The 17,575-nt window shown below is 39.6% G+C and overlaps 1 protein-coding gene across 3 annotated transcripts; it reads left to right on the top strand.

Moving 5' to 3' along the window:
* Window positions 1–71: 71 nt before the first annotated feature.
* On the top strand, window positions 72–17,519 carry ZNF654 (zinc finger protein 654). 3 transcript variants are annotated; one of them, XM_053386330.1, is made up of 9 exons: window positions 72–280; window positions 6,662–6,807; window positions 8,976–9,057; window positions 9,929–10,064; window positions 11,041–11,243; window positions 12,769–12,908; window positions 13,241–13,382; window positions 14,474–16,770; window positions 17,097–17,519. In XM_053386330.1, the coding sequence occupies exons 1-8, from the start codon at window positions 149–151 to the stop codon at window positions 16,760–16,762; spliced, it is 3,270 nt and encodes a 1,089-aa protein (XP_053242305.1). In that variant the 5' UTR covers window positions 72–148; the 3' UTR covers window positions 16,763–16,770; window positions 17,097–17,519. The 3 variants fall into 3 exon arrangements, with proteins under 3 accessions (XP_053242305.1, XP_053242308.1, XP_053242309.1); XM_053386333.1 differs by having other exon boundaries at window positions 14,474–16,751; window positions 17,075–17,519; XM_053386334.1 differs by lacking the exon at window positions 72–280 and adding an exon at window positions 539–594.
* Window positions 17,520–17,575: the final 56 nt, after the last annotated feature.

Consider the following 17,575-nt stretch of genomic DNA (forward strand, 5'->3'; position numbering starts at 1 on the left):
GACAAGCGAGCTCGCCAGTAAGGACGGCCCGTGGGGGGTGGTGCCGGAATTGAGGAACGCCGCGACAGGGGGCGGGCCATCCGGCGGATCGGGAGCACAGGGGAGGGGAGCTGGAGGAGCTCGGTACGCGCAGGGCGGCCGGAGCAGCATGGCGGAAGACGAGAGCGATCAGGAGTCAGAGAGGCTCGGCGAGGAACTCGAGGCCATTGCCGGGCCGCGGCTTCCCACCGGCTTGTCCCCGGCCTTGAGCAGCCAGTATTATTGCTACCGCTTCTGCCAGGTGAGGCGCTGGCCCCGCCCCCTGGAGGCTGACACCTTGCGGGGTGGGGGTGGGCTGGGGAGGCGGACAGAAGGACAGGGGCGGCCGGGGAGGAAAAGCTGCTCGGCGACGGGTCCCCTGCGGGTGGTTCTCTTGGAGGCGCTTCGCGGGGGCGGACCAACCGCCGGAGGGGGCGACGCTGAGGGCCCCTTTCTCGGCCAAAGCGAGGCGCCGTTCTCTGGGCCCCTGTTCGCTCCCCCCACCCCTCACGGGCGACGACCGGGCGCTTGGGAAGCTCCTTCATTTTCTCTCCCATTCCTCTAGTCTCCCCTCAGGTCAGTTTCTCCCCTGGGGAATAGCGAGGTTCACGAGCTCGTGGTTGGCCCTCCCTTCTTTTATTGTGAGAGGGAACAGTGATTTGTGTGGGGTGTCAACAGTGGAGCTCGGCCTGACCTTTTCATTCCACCCCCCTTCTTGGCGGTGTGGCGGTGGGGGTGCTGGGAGGGAGGGAGGGAGCTTCTCTCCCCGCCCTCTCCGCCCGCCCGTCGGGCAGTTAGTTAGTTGCCCGGGTGGCGCGCGGGAGTCCCCGTGAGGTCAAAGCTTGGCGGAGGGGGTGCGAGTTGTTTGCAAGTGGTGAGGCAAAAAGGAGCAGGAGGAGACAGATAGGTTTGTTCTCCGGAGAAAGTCTTTCCTGGTCTGTCCTTCCTATCTTTAAATAATAATAATAATAATAATAATAATAATAATAATAATAAGGCTTCCTTGCCACGGGAGAAAGAAAAATGCGCTCCGAGGAAAATGGCTGGTGGCAACCTAGTTTGCGTTGCTGGTACTGTTTGTTAGGAGGGGTAGCTGTCCCTGAAGGCTTTTGTTCCCTGAGGAAGAGGAGGACCATGGTTGGTTGAGTGGTCTTGTTTTATTAATCAACTGCTTGGTTCGTATTATTTGAAACATCGCTCGGCTGCTATTTCTACAAGGTATCTTATGACACGAACAGCCCTGTGCAATGCATGCTTGAGGTGAAGTTCACCTTATTTAACGAAACTTTCAGGTGTGTATGCTCATTGGAATCAATCAGGTTTTTTTTTTTCCTGGAGTCGATTGTTCTAATGAATTCTTTGCTTAATTTTGAAACACTTGCTGTTCAACTATTTACCAGGTTTGGAACATTTTTAAAGCAGTTTCAAGAGCCTAAAGATGATAAATGACAGCTAAATGTCATTGCTACATTGTTGGCATTTTTGTAGGTTGCTTGTATATAAGGCAACAGCGATTCAAAATTGACTGGATGGCAATGTATTGACTTGGTGGCCAAATAAAAAACAATTTTTGCTATTCTTATTTTGTATTTAAATTATTTAGGATGGACTCCTGTTACCCGCTTACTTGGAAGTAAGTGAACTCATTGAGTTTTAATTCTGACTAGACATGTTCATATTGGGTTGTTAATGCAAAGGTAATCAGAAGATAGCTTTTATTTCACGCTGGCCATGCATTTTATATAAATAGTATATCAAATGCTTGACTAGTAGATTATTGTAAACACCATAGCTTTGTAACCTGTGTTAGGCACTTTTGATTGTGGTGTAGTGACAAGAACAGGCAGAAGCTCACAACTGTAACTATACACTAGGTGCTTCTCTCCCCTTCCCTAATAGCATGCAGACAGAAAAAAATGCCAGTGTATAAAATGCTATGCTTTGGTGTAAGACTGCTGATAGAAACTAACTTGCAAATCTTTAGCTAGCTACATCTTGTGTGCTGATACCCTTTAAAGAATCGTTTCTGTAATCCTTTCTTCGTAGCTTTTGATTTTTAAAAACTAGATTTAATAGGACTGTGAATAGCCCAGTATTTGTTTCTCTCTCATTCCCCATTCTTTCAAACACATAGATTCTATGCACTGAGACTTCATCTATTCCACACGTACAGTGCTATGTATGTTGGTGAAAAATCTGGTTGGCATGGTAAAACTTGCAGTTTTAAGCAGTCTTCATTGATAAACATTTAGACTTCCAAATCAGTGTGTTTAGGGCTGGAATGGAAATCTACTTAACCTGCCTTTCTATTTTTTATTGGCTTCATATCCTCCATTTTCTGTTTAAAGCAGGCAGTGTTGTGCCTTTTCACTGTCACTGTTTCCTTGGCTCTTTTCTCATACAAGAGCTGTCTTGTCTTGTAAGGTGTATTTTTCTCTGTCTCTGGTGTGAGGAGGCTTAGGTATGGAAGGCTTGCTAGCTGCTTCGGCCAGGCAGTGTTGCAGACTCGCTTGTGCACTCATTGTGTACAACCCTGTGAATATGTTCCTGACTGGTGTAGAGTAGTTTTAAAATGATATACAAAGTTACTGAATTATTACCATAAATTTCCACAATTGGATGCTCAGGGTAAAGTAGTTGGTATAAAATGACAATTTTAATAAATTCCAATAACACATACATTGCTGTGTGCTTGATATGGAAAAGTGTGTGGCTATTAATTTGCGTGAGTCTGACTGTCATATATGTGTATTGACAAGCAGTACCTTGCAGTCAAGTTTTTATATATATATAAAAAAAAACTTAAGAAAAATGATGCCTTAAACTGGAAGAAGGAGACAGTGTTATTACAAGAAAGCAATAGTGAAACAGAGCTAAAGGAAGCTGTGCCTTTTCATGGCTACAATTCCTATTCCTTATCATATGGGACTGGAGGATTTAGTCTTATCATATGGGACTGGAGGATTTAGTTGTCATAACTAGCTTATGCGTAAGCAACGGGTGTTCCTAACTTTGACATTGATTTTGCAATTTGATGTTGAGTAACACACCTGTTCAGTTAGTAATGTTTGTAGGTAGAGGATATGCATAACACATTTCGGGATCCAAGTTTGGACCTGGTTTTTAGTCTTTGGGCATTTTAGTTTACATGAACATAATCTGATTAATATTATTCTACTAAAATATTTCCTTGATGGTAAGTACTTTATGGCAGGTGCTCATTTACCTTGCAAGCTCTGAGTTCTGAAATTTGAGGTAGGCCTTTATAGGAATAGTGAACTTAGCTGCTACTTACAGGATTTCTTATTTTCATCAACTACTCCCTTTGGCTACAGCTGACTATATTTTTGCAGCATCTTAGCAATACTATCCTGTTTTCATATACAAGATTCTGGCTGGAATCCTGTGCATACTTATCAACAAGCCAGTCCTACTGAACACAGTGGGATTTGGTAGAATTGCACTGTTTGTCTCATTTCTCAGTAGATGCTGAGTCTTTTAAATAACTTCTGAAGACCAAGAGTTAAAAGGGCATTTTAAACAGCTTTGTGTTTAATAACTCACCAGGAAGGTGTGTATGTAATTTTGTTCCCCCTCAGCCAGTCTTATTTGGTTTCCATGTTGTCTGAGGAGAAAAAGAAGTCTTTCAACTAGCATAACTGATAAAAAGCTAGTTAGTATCTTGTGTTCCCGTGCTGATCATAGAGAAAGGGGCTTCCCTTGCTCTGCAGCTATCATGGGACCAGGCTACTGGCTTCTTCCTGTGTTCCTTGACTTTTAAATAGTGCTACAATGTGTTCTTTGCTTTCATAGTGAAAGGTGCATTCATGATTGTTAAACTTGTAAATCATAAAACAAGTAGTTCTGCAGATGTTACGGGACTACAGATCCTACCATCCCTATTGGCCATTCCAGCTCGGGTTTGTAGGATTTGGATTCCAGCCACATCTGGAAGCCCACACGTTCCCCATCTTAGCTGTAAACATTTCTTCTACTTCTTCATACATTGTTTAACTGGCTCATAATCTGTAAGAGCATAACTTTAATATCTTTGCTCTTGCTTATAGTTGTTGGTTCAAAATAGCTTGTATTTTTACATTTTCTCCATAGCATATAATTATGTGTATATGCAATAGAGTAACTTTGAATTGCAAATTTTATCTCATAGTAAATCTAGCCTATTCTAGACTGAGTGAGGAAATATAAAAGAGAAAACATTAAGCTTTTTTAAAATAGTATACTATGCTAGAAATGTCACAGGGTAGCCTTCAGCTCTTTACAGGCAGGTGTGACCAAAGGACTACTTCAAGATGTGCAGTTGAAGTGTAGCTGGTTTTGGGTGCTGATATTTAGATAATGTGCTACAAGTAAAACAGCTAGTTCTTTAACAGCTGGACCTTCTTGGCTGCGAGTCCTAGAAGACCTGCTCTCTGCCTTGCTGGCCTTTTCCCACCTAGCCTGGGAGGGCAGGGCCCTGAGGCTACTAAGCAGACTCTTGGGTTGGGGTGTTGTTTAGGGCACACATGGCCAAACTTGGCCCTCCAGATGTTTTGAGACTACAATCCCCATCATCCCTGACTACTGGTCCTATTAGCTAGGGATGATGGGAGTTGTTGTCCCAAAACATCTGGAGGGCCAAGTTTAGCCATGCCTGGTTTAGGGGTTTTGTTGGGGGTGGGGTTGCTGTAGTTTTTAATATATTTTTTGTACTTTATTTTAGATCATATTATGATTTATGTGGAAATGGTTTAATCTGTGTACTTTTATGTTTTTTTATGTTGTAAGCCGCCGTGAGCATGGTTTTAACTATGGAAAGGCAGTATACAAATAAAATTATGTATATATGTATCTGATGCCAGCTCACTTATACAGTGGAAGCTTGTGTTACATACCACCCTCCTTACGAATGCTTCCGCTAACCCAGAAGTAGATGCTCCTGGTTGTGAACTTTACCCCAGGATGCAAGCGGAAGTCGCACGCTGGCAGCGCAGCAGCAGCAGGAGGTGCCATTAGTGAAAGTGCGTCTCATGTTAAGAATGGTTTTGGGTTGCAAACGGACCTCCAGAATGGTTTAAGTTTGTAACCAGACGTACCACTGTACTATTTAGTGCTTCTTTGCATATGCGAGCGGCAAAACCCGGAAGTAACCCATTCTGATACTTCCTGGTTGCCGCAGGACGCAACACGGACTTTTCTATGCCGCCAAGCATATTTAATGTTTTTATTAAAATAAATGAACACAGTTGATTCAACCTCATAATCTACATGCAAACACAGATTCTGTCCCCTCTGTAGTTCATATGTTGCCTATTCCATTGTGTTTACAAATGCAAGGCACACTCAACATATTCATTAAAATACTGCTTTAAATATTATTTGAACAAGTTGTGCAGCTTCTGCAATACATACATGATGCTGAATACCCTCCTCATCACAAGACTTGGTAGCAAAATATTCAAAGCGGTAAAAACTGAATGGGAGGAGTTGCCTTATGCAATGGTCACTTCATGTTGATGATCTCTAGCAGGCCACCCCACTGCCCTCCCTTCAAGTATTCATTCTCATCCCCCCTCCAACCACCCCTCCTGTCTTTATTAGTCCATCAGTCTTGTTGGAGGATGTGTGGAAGAACTGCTTGTTACTAAACGCCTGCAAGCACCTTTGTTCCCCCTCCCTGGCAAGAGCACACACTAGCTTGCTCAAAACAAAGAGCCCCAAATAAGCATTCCTTCCTCAGACTTGGCCTTATTGGTGCCGACAGGTAAAATGAGATTTCTAAGTGCAGTTTTTCAAAAGATAATTTGTTAATATGATATTTGATCAGCATTGAAGCCCACGCATATCCATTAGGTTGTTGGTGGTCTGCCTTTCACTCTTCGTTCCTTCTTTTGCTTTGTTTTCTCTTCAGACTACCCTTTATTTTCTATTTCTTTGCTATATCTTGCTTGTTAGCTCTTTCTGAATGTTATGGAGAGGATGGATGCAATGAGGTGGTGTGTATATATCAAATACATATTTAAACAATAAATACAGTAATTCTATTTGGTGAAAGAATTCCAGCCCATCACTGAGATGGGTAATGAAACATTCCAAAAGTAAAAAAAAGTCAGGACAAATAGTTGTTGGGCCCCTAGCCCCAGTAGTTTTTCTGTGTATGTAGGCACACTTGTTTATATTGTGCCTGTGTTAGCAGTCTTCAGTTTCATCCAGATCTAGTTCTTTATCAGAGTTCCTGTCCTGTCTCAAATTGTTGTAATTTTTGGTAGCAATTTTATTGACCCTGACAGTGGACTGCCCATTTGCCAAATACAGTGGTACCTCTGGTTACGTACTTAATTTGTTCTGGAGGTCCGTTCTTAACCTGAAACTGTTCTTAACCTGAAGCACCACTTTAGCTAATGGGGCCTCCCACTGCCGCTGCGCCACTGGAGCCCGATTTCTGTTCTCATCTTGAAGCAAAGTTCTTAACCTGAGGTACTATTTCTGGGTTAGCGGAGTCTGTAACCTGAAGCGTATGTAACCCGAGGTACCACTGTATTACAAAAGAGATCCCCATGGCTTTGCAACTTGTTAGGATTCCTCTTTGTTCTAATTTTGACCATATTTAATTTGTACTCTTTCCCCCCTTTTCCCCTGCCAATAGGTTGTGGAAGACTATGCTGGAAGATGGCAGGTTCCTCTGCCACAGCTTCAAGTGCTTCAGACAGCGCTCTGTTGTTTCACATCTGCTTGTGTATCATTCCCAACTGATTGTGAGCACGTGCAGTATGTGCTGAGTAGTTTAGCCTTGTAAGTATTATTATTTCACTCTTCATCCTGTAAGATTCCAACGTTGTGAACAAGTAAAAGTGCTAAACTATATCATAAAATATATAATCAAACCATAAAGAATAATTTGAGGCCTCAGCAAACCTGTACAACTGGTTAATAAAAATGCCTGGGAAAATAGAAACAGAACAACTTCAGCAGAACATGTCAAAGCAAAATATTTGTTTCTCCTATTTCTGTCCTAATTTTCTGGATAATTCATCACTTGAGAAACGCATAGTCAATGACAACTCTGTGTATTTTCTGAGTTAAGTGTTGTGAAGAAGATTAATCTCTCATTCCCCCCCCCCATGCAAAAATCAACGGTTGCTGTCATAACCATTTCACAAGTTTCAGTTTGTAACTAACAATATCCTCCTGTGTGTTCACATGTAAGGCTGGGATTGGCCTATATATATTATTGGGTGATAGTTCTCATTTTTCACATGTTAATTAATCTAGCTCTATGATAGATTTGGGGGTGTGTGGATTTTCCCTTGTGAATTTAAGACATGAAACAGAGCTGAACATTTCATAGAAAAGCTAGTTTTAGATGGGATGGTGTTATTACTATTTTTAAAAGAAACTTAATTGTTGATATGCCATATTAGGATGTTTGCTTATTTTAAATTGGAAACCAGCTCAAGCAATTGATAAACCTGCTTTGAGCATTTTTTTAAAAATGATGATGAAAATAATCTGTGATCAGATTGAAATACCTTTTATTTTTAATCCCCTGTCTGCCTCACGTCTGCCACCTCTGTAAATAATAGTTGTGTTCAGTTTCACTTGTGAGTCACAAGTTCCTGTACAGTCTTTGTTTTGAAATACTGAAAGCTCAATCTTGTCTCTTTTTGATACATATTAGCCAGTATCAGCTGCCAGTGCAGAGTATGTACTGGGTGTGGGTTTTCCTTGGCTGGTGAAGACTAGGAGACACTTGGCTAGTTGCTGGCTGGAATTACCATTCTCTTCCTTGGCACTGCACATTAAAAAGCTCAAATCTGTAGTTGGTCAATATTGATGTAGTTTCTTTAAGTGTTCTATACCTTAACTAGATTTCCGTATTTTTACAATGATGCTTCAGTACTTTTGTTCAACACTGCAAGTATGACATCGCTCTCTGAAGAATGTAGCAAGCTGCCAGCCTTCCTCCCAACTTTGAAGCGGCATAGGGATAGAGATAACCCTGGCATTTACACAGAAATCTCCAGCTTGAAGGTTTTGAGCAGGCATAGGCAAACTCAGCCCTCCAAATGTTTTGGGCTTACAATTCCCATCATCCTTGACCACTGGTCCTGTTAGCTAGGGATGGTGGGAGTTATAGTCCCAAAACATCTGGAGGGCTGAGTTTGCTTGTGCCTGGTTTTGAGGAAGAATTTTGGCTTCCAGATGTGTTCATTTATGCCTTTAAATTTTGCCTGTGAACTAAAATAATCAGCACTTTTGTTTGAGGTACTGTTTGTGTCACGAATGCCTTGCAGCGGCTTGTAAAAGAAGTTACTTGTATTTTTGGCAGGAAGGCCAGAACTTCCCTTGCAGATTCCTATAAGGGTTGCTTCTCATAATACCACATGCATTTGGGATCATTAGGTTAGATTATCCAGGAAGCTGGAGTTGACTGGCTCTCTCTCCTCTTAGGTTCCGCAGTCTTGAGGATTGCCCACTGCGTAGCCATTATGAAGTTGAATACTGATAGGACTGAATTAATACTGACTGGCAAGCCATGTGCAATACGAGGGAAGGGATAGTCAGAATTAATGCTGACTTCATAGCAGAAATGGGGATTCTGTGGCCGTCCAGATGCTGCTGAACTACAATTATTGTCATCCCCAACCACTGAACATTCTTGCTGGCAGGAGTTGGAATTCAGGAGCTTCTGGACAGCCACAGGTTCCCAGTCCCTTCCTATCTCAGTCACACAAGTTTCATCTTTGTGATACATAAGTGAGAACATATGCTAGTGCTCTAGTATCTTCAGTGGCTTCCTCATGTGTTCTGATGCAATTCAGGGTGCTGCTTTGATATAAAGCCCACAGGGGCTAGTGTCACATTGGTGCTTAGTTTAAAATTCTGCGCTTAAAACCTGTGAAATAAATATGTCTTCATTTTTTGCCTCGTTTTTGATTCCTAATTGCTTTGATTTTTAGGAGTTTTTTTGAATTGCTGCTGTTCTTTGGAAAGGATGAATTCTATGAAGATCCTTTAAAAGATATGCTGGGCTCAATCCAGGTAATTTATTGTTCATATGTTTGAGGAAAGGCTATTATTACAGTTTTCAGAGTATGTGACAGAGACTCAGTAAGCAAAAAGTAGCCTCCTGCTTTGAAAAATCTTAAAATTGAGAAATGAGATCACTGGTAAATATTTTATGCTATGATCAGTAAGATTAGTTTTTTATGCTAAACTTCCCTAGGACAAGGATGGCCAACTTTTTTCAGCCTGTGACTTTGGATCCCACAGTTACAGTGTCGTGTCCTCACATGCACACTGGGAAAGTACAGTAGAAAACAATTTTTTAGTGCTAAATGACAAGGTGCTTACAGGGAGCTGTCAATTGGAAATAAGCCTGAGAGTCGCACAGCTTTGTGTCAGGCCAATACCATTCTCTGATGTCTTTCTTGTAGCCTTTTCACTCACCAAGAACACTGAGCACTTTGGGCTTGCCTCCCAGCATTGCCACTGCCATCTTAGCCTTCACCCTGTGACGCAATGAGAGAATGTTGCAGAAGTCTCTGTGATATATTTGTGTGCTGCTGGAGGTGTTGGGGAAGGAAAGCTTGAGAGAGCTAGTCAAGGTGCATTGAGAAGGGTAACCTGAACGCATTACTGGCCAGCACTCTGACTTCCCTCCCACCTAGTCAAGATATCTCTCAGTTATCTTCATTTTTAAAAATTTTATTTTAAATTTTGAAAATACAAATGTAAACAACGGAAAAGGTTGTCCTTAACTCGTGACATAAGCTAAACGAGAATTAATGCTTTGAATGTATTTTACCCTGTGTGTATATGGAATTATATTAAATTATGCAATTTATTTATGAAAAGACAAACAAAGCTCAGTCCACTTGACGTATTAAAGAAATATTTGTATCCATTTTAGGAATGTCAGAACCTCTTGAGCAGATACGGAAGCGTTAACTTGGAGTTGGTGACTCGAATTATCAGAGATGGAGGGCCTTGGGAAGATCCTGTATTACAAGCTGTCCTTAAAGCAAAGCCAGTTTCTCAGGAGTTGGGTACTAAGCTTTTTTCCATAAATAGACCAAAGTAGTACCACAAAGAAATATCCTAAATCATGATATCTGCTTATAATTTTATGTAACTTCATTTGCAGGTTGTCTGTCACTCATTTTATACTGGGGATAGCGGGGTAGAATTGACATTTATAATTTCATTAATTTCCCCCCCAAAACGGAACTTCTCTTCCTTCCTGCTGTATCATTATTCCCAGGGCAGCTGACAGTTATGGAAAAGAAAGAAAAAAGAACACCCCATAAAATCACATTAACAGAATAAAATGAATTGCCATGGAAATTAAAAGACACGGGTGGAATAAGTGCCCTGTGTTATTCTTAATATGAGCACACTAGTCTTGCCCTATTGGCCACTTATACATGTGGAGCTTTCAATTTCTGTGTATTGCTCCTGATGAGCAAAGAGTTCAAAGAACAATTCCATGCATTTTCCCCAATTGTCTATACAAATCTTCCCCTCAGTCAATTGTGAAACATTTGCTTGTATAGGAGTTTGAAATGCAATTGTAATGAAGAATATTGTAATAAAAGGCTTACAGTCACTGGGGCTGAGTTAATATGAAAGAGGCATGTGGCAGTGGAGGTGATATGTTATTTCCTGTTAATGTAATAATTTTTATACTGATTTCTAAAGTAGCTGACACCTAACTGGCCTCATTCTATAATTAATCTAGATATTTTACCAATTTTTTTTATTAAATTTGTTAGTTTGTTACAGAAAAAGGCCTCCAACATACTTAGTACAGATAAAAATACAGTATAATATAACCAGATTTACACAACAACATATGCAATTCATAAATATCCAAAGCAATTTGTTGGGAGGTTGACCTAGCATAATTTGTTAACTTTAACAGAAGCTCTTACCTTACATCTTTATAAAACAACTTTTTGTTTAACCTATGTTGCAATTTAAGATTTTTGTAATCTAACTGTTTTTTTCATTTGTTTTTACCAGTTAACAAATATTTAAGCTCTGAAAACCCACTGTTCTTTGAATTGCGTGCCAGATACCTTATTGCCTGTGAACGCATCCCAGAGGCAATGGCTCTCATCAAATCTTGCATGAATCATCCAGATATTAGTAAAGACCTTTACTTCCATCAAGCATTTTTCATGTGTCTTTATATGTCACCACTGGAAGACCAGCTTTTTCAGGAGGTACTGTTCAACACATTTTTGTGCTTAACAATATAGCTTAATGTTTTGATGATAATTGTAAAATTCCTATTACAGCAAAATAGACAAATGGTAAAACAAGGATGTTTTAAAATCAAATTCCTGCACTAAATATCAAACTTTGTACATAATATAATTTCTGAAGAGCAATAGAAGCTGTTTCCATCCTAATGCTAGCATTGCACTACCCCTACTTCAGAACTGGATGTCCATAGTTGGTGTGATGGGGGCCATATAGAAGTAAATGGAGAGGTGAAATTGATGGGACCAAATTGCAAGCAGTTCCTGATGAGATCCATGTTTTCTCGTGGCGTGGGGGGGGGGGAGTGAGAGAAAATGCATTGCATTTTAACGGTTTATAGTGTTAATTAATGTTCTTTAAAACATAAAACAGTTTTAAAACATTTTAGGCTGGAACAGTATTAATTGTTAGTCTTCTCAATAGAATCCCTGCAACACTGACAACCATGCTGCTGAAAGCTAGTGTCTTCTTTTGCTTGCGAGTTATTGAAATGCTGTATGTAAGGTTAAAGGTAAAAGACCCCTGGATGGTTAAGTCCAGTCAAATGCAACTATGGGGTGCTGCCCTCATCTCACTTTGGGCTGAGGAAGCCGGTGTTTGTCTGCGGACAGCTTTCCGGGTTATGTGGCCAGCATGACTAAACTGCTTCTGGTGCAACAGGACACCATGATGAGTGCCAGAGTGCTTGGAAATGCCATTTACCTTCCCACCACAGTAGTACCTATTTATCTACTCGTACTGCTATGTTTTTGAACTGCTAGGTTGGCAGAAGCTGGGACAGAACAACAGGAGTTCACCCCTCGCGCGGATTCAAACTGCCAACCTTCCGATTGGCAATCCCAAGAGGCTCAGTGGTTTAGACCTTGTTCAGAAACAGTGTTGATGCAGAAAAAATGTATGCCGCAGGCAGTGATGAATCTAAAACATGGTCTCCAATTCTCTAAATAGTCATCTTATACACAGATGGCATGCATACATTAGTCATTTTTTCTGGAATAAAAATAATACTTGATACTATCTTTCTCAGTCACTCTGCTACAAAACTAATAAGGTAGCAATTTTTACTCTGTTACAATCTATAGTTTTACATAGGGTTGAATAAAAATACATCAATTTACAGCAAGTTATAGTTTACTGCTAAACTTCCATCACAAGTTTCTGTATGTGTTAATATTATGAAGTTATTTTTTTTATCCCTTTTAACGTTGTTACTGAGCGTTTTTGGGATGCATTTTACTGAAATCAAATTGCCAAACTAGCTGCTTACAAGGGTCAAATATATGTTGCATAGAAACTGCCTTAATATACTTCCATTCTAAAATAAAAATCTAGGAAACATTCCCAATCCTAACCCAAAATAAAATTGGCATTCATATTTGACAGCAATTGCTCTAGTAGCAGCAGTTTGAGGATTCCAATTACTGTTAAATGGTGAGCATTAATGTTACTAGACTTACTCAAATGGATCTCATTTTGATTGTATAGCACTTGCTGAGGACTGATTGCAAGAATGGCACTGAAATCATCTGCAACATTGCAAAGGAAGGGAAGACTGCCTTAGCCTTGTACCTTTGTGAATCATTCCTTATTCCACAGCTCAAAAAGGGAGAGATGTATTGCATATGGTAAATACTTTATCTCTCATAATATTCTGTTATGGTAACATAGTATCTGCAGGTTGTAGATTCATATTGCTACTAAAGACTAGTAGAAGTATAACTTATAGTTGTAACTAATACATAGTCAAGATTTCACTTTTCTGAATTGCTGTTGAAGATACCCGTACAGCATGGGATATACTGCATATTCTCTCTCTCTCTGCGCGCGCCTGCGTTTATAATCCTGAGTTATATGTAAATTACTGTGTTCTTAGTAGCATAATTACTCTTTTATAAATATTTCACTTACAGAATTGCTGTTTGAGCTTCTTGCTAACAAACCACTTTCTGTTTTATAGGGAGCTGATCTTTATTTGGAGTAAACTGCAGCTTAAATCTAATCCATCAAAACAAGTATTTGTAGAGCAATGCTACCACCTCCTAAGGATAGCTACAAACATAAGAGTTATATTCCCTTTCATGAAAGTTATTAGGGATGAAGTAAGTTATTGTTTCTTGCAAACTTCTTTTTTTTTAAAAAAATACTAGATTCCACCACGGCTATGAATAATTATTGTACACAGAGTACAGTTGCATAATAGAACTTTTAGTTTAAATGTCAGGAAATTGTTTATAGATGCTGCATCTGAGATAGGAGCATTGCAGACATAACTCTTAATCATAATTAATGCTAACCACTATTTTAATCCTGGTTAAGATCCAAAACATACAGTGAAATCATGGTTTAGTTTGCAGCAGAAATGTACACAGTGCCACTATTGAAACTTGTAGTTCTTTGTCTGTATAGGGACATAAGATCAAGTGGTGTTTAAACAGAAACTTTGAAGATTGTTTTTATTGCATCTAGCTTGTTAGTTTTTTGCATTCTGTAAATTTATTTGAGAAAAATGCATTTAAAAAATAATAATCTTCCAGTGTTACTTGTCTATATTGCCATTGTTACTTATGCCATCAAGTATTAATTCAATAACTTTATTACTCATTTCATTGCACTATAATGTGCAATGGCATACTTCAATAAGATGCATACATTATATGTGCATCTGAAGATTGTGTGTTGCACCATAAGGGAAATATGTATTTTCCTCACTTTTACATCACCATGAAAGTACAACCAGAAGTATTACTTCCTTCTAACATACAGAGGTGCAACTTGGTGCTTTCAGAGGTCTCCTTTATAAATCTGTAACAGTTGTGTGAGGATATGGGAGGCTGCTGTAGCCTCAGGCCATCAGTCTAGCTCATATCAAGGAAGACAACTTCAGTGGCCCTTCCCCTGATGTAATACTCCAATTGAAGGCTTGGTATAATAGTCATGGTGTAATAGAAAACAATAACTGTTGATTAAGAATGTAACATGGCAAAAATAATACTTTGGGGCTAAACAGAAACTTTTTTTTAAACAACATAATTGGCAGGGATGTTCATGCCTGCTCCATTCAGTATATTATAATCTGTAAATAGCTGTAGAATATTATGAGATGTAGAAGGATCCCAGTAAATTGGATTGTCTTTGTGTTCTAGGTTTTGAAAACATTGGTAAGTTATATTGTCTCATTTCTTTTCCATAGGTTGGCAAAGAAGGCCTGCAGATTTGTGTTGAGATATGTGGAAGTGCTCTCCAGTTGGATCTCCGTGATGATCCAAAAATGAAGTGTCTGATATATAAAACCATTGCTCACTTTTTGCCAAATGACTTGGAGATTGTCAGAATATGTGCTCTTTCTGTCTTTTTCCTTGAGCGCACCTTGGAATCATATAGCACAGTTGAACATCTGTATAAATGTGCGGATGAAGAGTACAACGATCAAACCAGTTCTGTTCAGAATCGTGTGCGATTTGAGCTGCTTCCAATTTTGAAAAAGGGGTTGTTCTTTGATCCCGAGTTCTGGAATTTCTTGATGATAAAGCAGAACTGTTTAGCACTGCTAAAGGAGAAAGCATCAGTTGATTTGAATAAAACTACGCCAGGGCATTCTTCCACACATGTTTCAAAGACACGTCGAGGATTGCGTGGTGATCAAGCCTGTATAGCGGATGTAAACAATACAGAACTACAGCATGATAGCCCTTCTGGAGCACATGATAATTCCAAGAAAAACCACATAACTCTCAGTTCATCTAAAGTCGATCACAATGTACCAAGGCACCGTTGTGTATTATGTAACAGGGAATTTCTTGGTGGTCACATTGTGAGGCATGCACAAGCTCATCAGAAAAAAGGCAGTTTTTCCTGTGTAATGTGTCGCAGGAAATTCAGGCAAAAAGGAATAATGCTCAAGCACTTAAAGAATCACATCAAGAAAATGACAAGGCGTCACCTTGCTGTTACTTGTCATGATCAGGAGACCCCTAATGTAAATGAAATAAACTGTGCCGATACAGGTGTCACAACTGAAAATGGGAAGTCGGAAAGCTGCAAAGACAGCAAAGTAGAGGTTGTCATCATACCGGATACAAATCAGGAGATGCAGAATTCTGAACTCCTATTTGATATAACTGAAAATCATGATAGTTGCCAGGGTACCATTATTGAAAATGGTAGTTGTGATAGCTGTTCAAATAATACTCCTGAACCAGAAACCATGGGAGGATTTCCAGAAAGTGATAGCAACCTAAATAAAGAGTTGCCTGTACTTCATAAAGTAAATGGGGTGTTGTGCCCTCAGAATGACTTTGACATTATGGACCAAGCAGGTAACTTCAAGTGCCCTGCTAATGGCTGTATTAGAGTCTTTAAAAAGATAAGATTTCTGAATAAACATGCCCGGAAAGCTCACCCCTCTGATTTGAAGGTGCAAGAACACATAATGAAGTCTAATAAAGGAAAATGTCGCTTCTGTCAGAGAAAGTTTTTTGATTCTCAACATTTTATTGATCATCTAAAGCAGCATGTTTATCCAAATGTTTATTTTTGTTTACACTTTAACTGCAATCAGAGATTTAAGCTATCCACAGAACTTGCGGAGCATATAAAAAGCCACAGTGAGTTTAAAGCTCAGTGTAACTTTGCACAGTGCGGTAAACTTTTTGAAGATCTTTTGTTGCTGTATGAGCATGAAGCTCAGCATTATTCCAACAAAACTGGTCCTTTGGAAGAAGCTGATGAAAACATTTTTTCAGATACTACTTTGGAATCCCAGTGTAGCATCCAGGAAAAAGAAAGTAGTAATAGTAAAAAGGAGACTGTAATAGACTTGCCAGTTCCAACATGGAAAGCGAGGAAAGATTCTACAGAACCAAAGACTTACATTCAGAGTGAGAAGAAAATTAATAGTGTAATTCCGAATGGGAATGAAAATGCATGTGAAGGTACTGCTACAGTGGTGAACTTGATAGACCAAAAGATACCTGCGGTAGAGCCAAATTCAGAGAACTGTAATGTTACTGACCAACTAGTCAATGGGTATGGTGAACTGGAACAGACTTCTTCAGCATCCCTAGATACTGATTCAGAAAGTGTGATTGACAAAACAAGGACAGAAAATGGATCCGTTCTGCCTGTTTTACAGAACTCTCCTGATACACCACCAAACAGTGTTGCTCAGTTGCCTTCCAAACCAAATCTGATAACAGAAAATACTTCATATGGCTTAATTTTAACAAAGCCTTTTGTTAGACCATTGCCACCAAGTTACCTGGATGAGCGATACATTAGCATGCCAAAACGTAGAAAAACTTTGACTGAGAAAGTAGATACCCATTCAGAACAAGATAAAACTAGTAGCAAATCGGAAAGGTTAAGATGCAGCAAATGCCTGACCACCTACTGTAACTCTGAAGCACTTGAGCTTCACCTTGCACAAAAGAAATGTCGGACACTCTTTGGATTCGATTCAGATGATGAAAGTAAGTTTTGAAATACTAGGTCCATGTATAGTTGTAAAAGCATTAGACAAGATACAGTGGAAACAAGCATGTGCCAGACAAATATTGAAAATGAGTGCGGTACATTTAAGGAGAAATGAATCCAAAATGTTAGGGTAGATAGATGCAAGAAACAATTGAATATTAGCTGTCAGATTTAGAATATAGGCAAGCTAGTTAGTTTGAGTGCTTTTTTAAAGACAGTATTCCGTACTTGTTAAGTAGCTGAATTCCAGTATAAAACAAGAATAGAGAATACCTCATTGTGTATACTGTAAACATAATAATGTAATATTTGTTCACAGGTGCCTGATCAAATGTTGTGAGAAGATTTCTCAGTGAAGAGTGATGTGGTGGAGCACTACAATATTCTGCATCAGTTGTCTTTCCCTTGTTGGCCTTAATTATAAGAAGTCTGAAGTTACTAAAGAAAATCATGATCTTGCTCGCTTGGGTCAGATCTAAGTGACTGTAGGAACTGCAGAATTTGAGTCCAGAAAAACTGTGTTAAAGCCCCCAAAGTACCAGTAATCTAGAAGCCACAAGGTCCTACATGAAGTTCCAGTGTAAGTAAGTTCAAAGTGCAGTAACATACTGAGTGGGAACTAGGGAGAAACACAAGTGGTACATGCCTCTTTCAGATGTGCACAGTCAAAGGAAGCCTGTCTATATTATAACAACTATTTTGAGTCATTCTATTAAATGTCCGTATGCATAAAACCCAGTCAATTAAAAGTTCATCTGTTTGTAGAGGTTGATTATTCTTAGCATTGGCATTTGGCTTATATTGTACTGTACTTTGGAAA

The sequence above is a fragment of the Podarcis raffonei genome, chromosome 4 (assembly GCF_027172205.1).
Source record: "Podarcis raffonei isolate rPodRaf1 chromosome 4, rPodRaf1.pri, whole genome shotgun sequence".
NCBI lineage: Eukaryota > Metazoa > Chordata > Lepidosauria > Squamata > Lacertidae > Podarcis > Podarcis raffonei.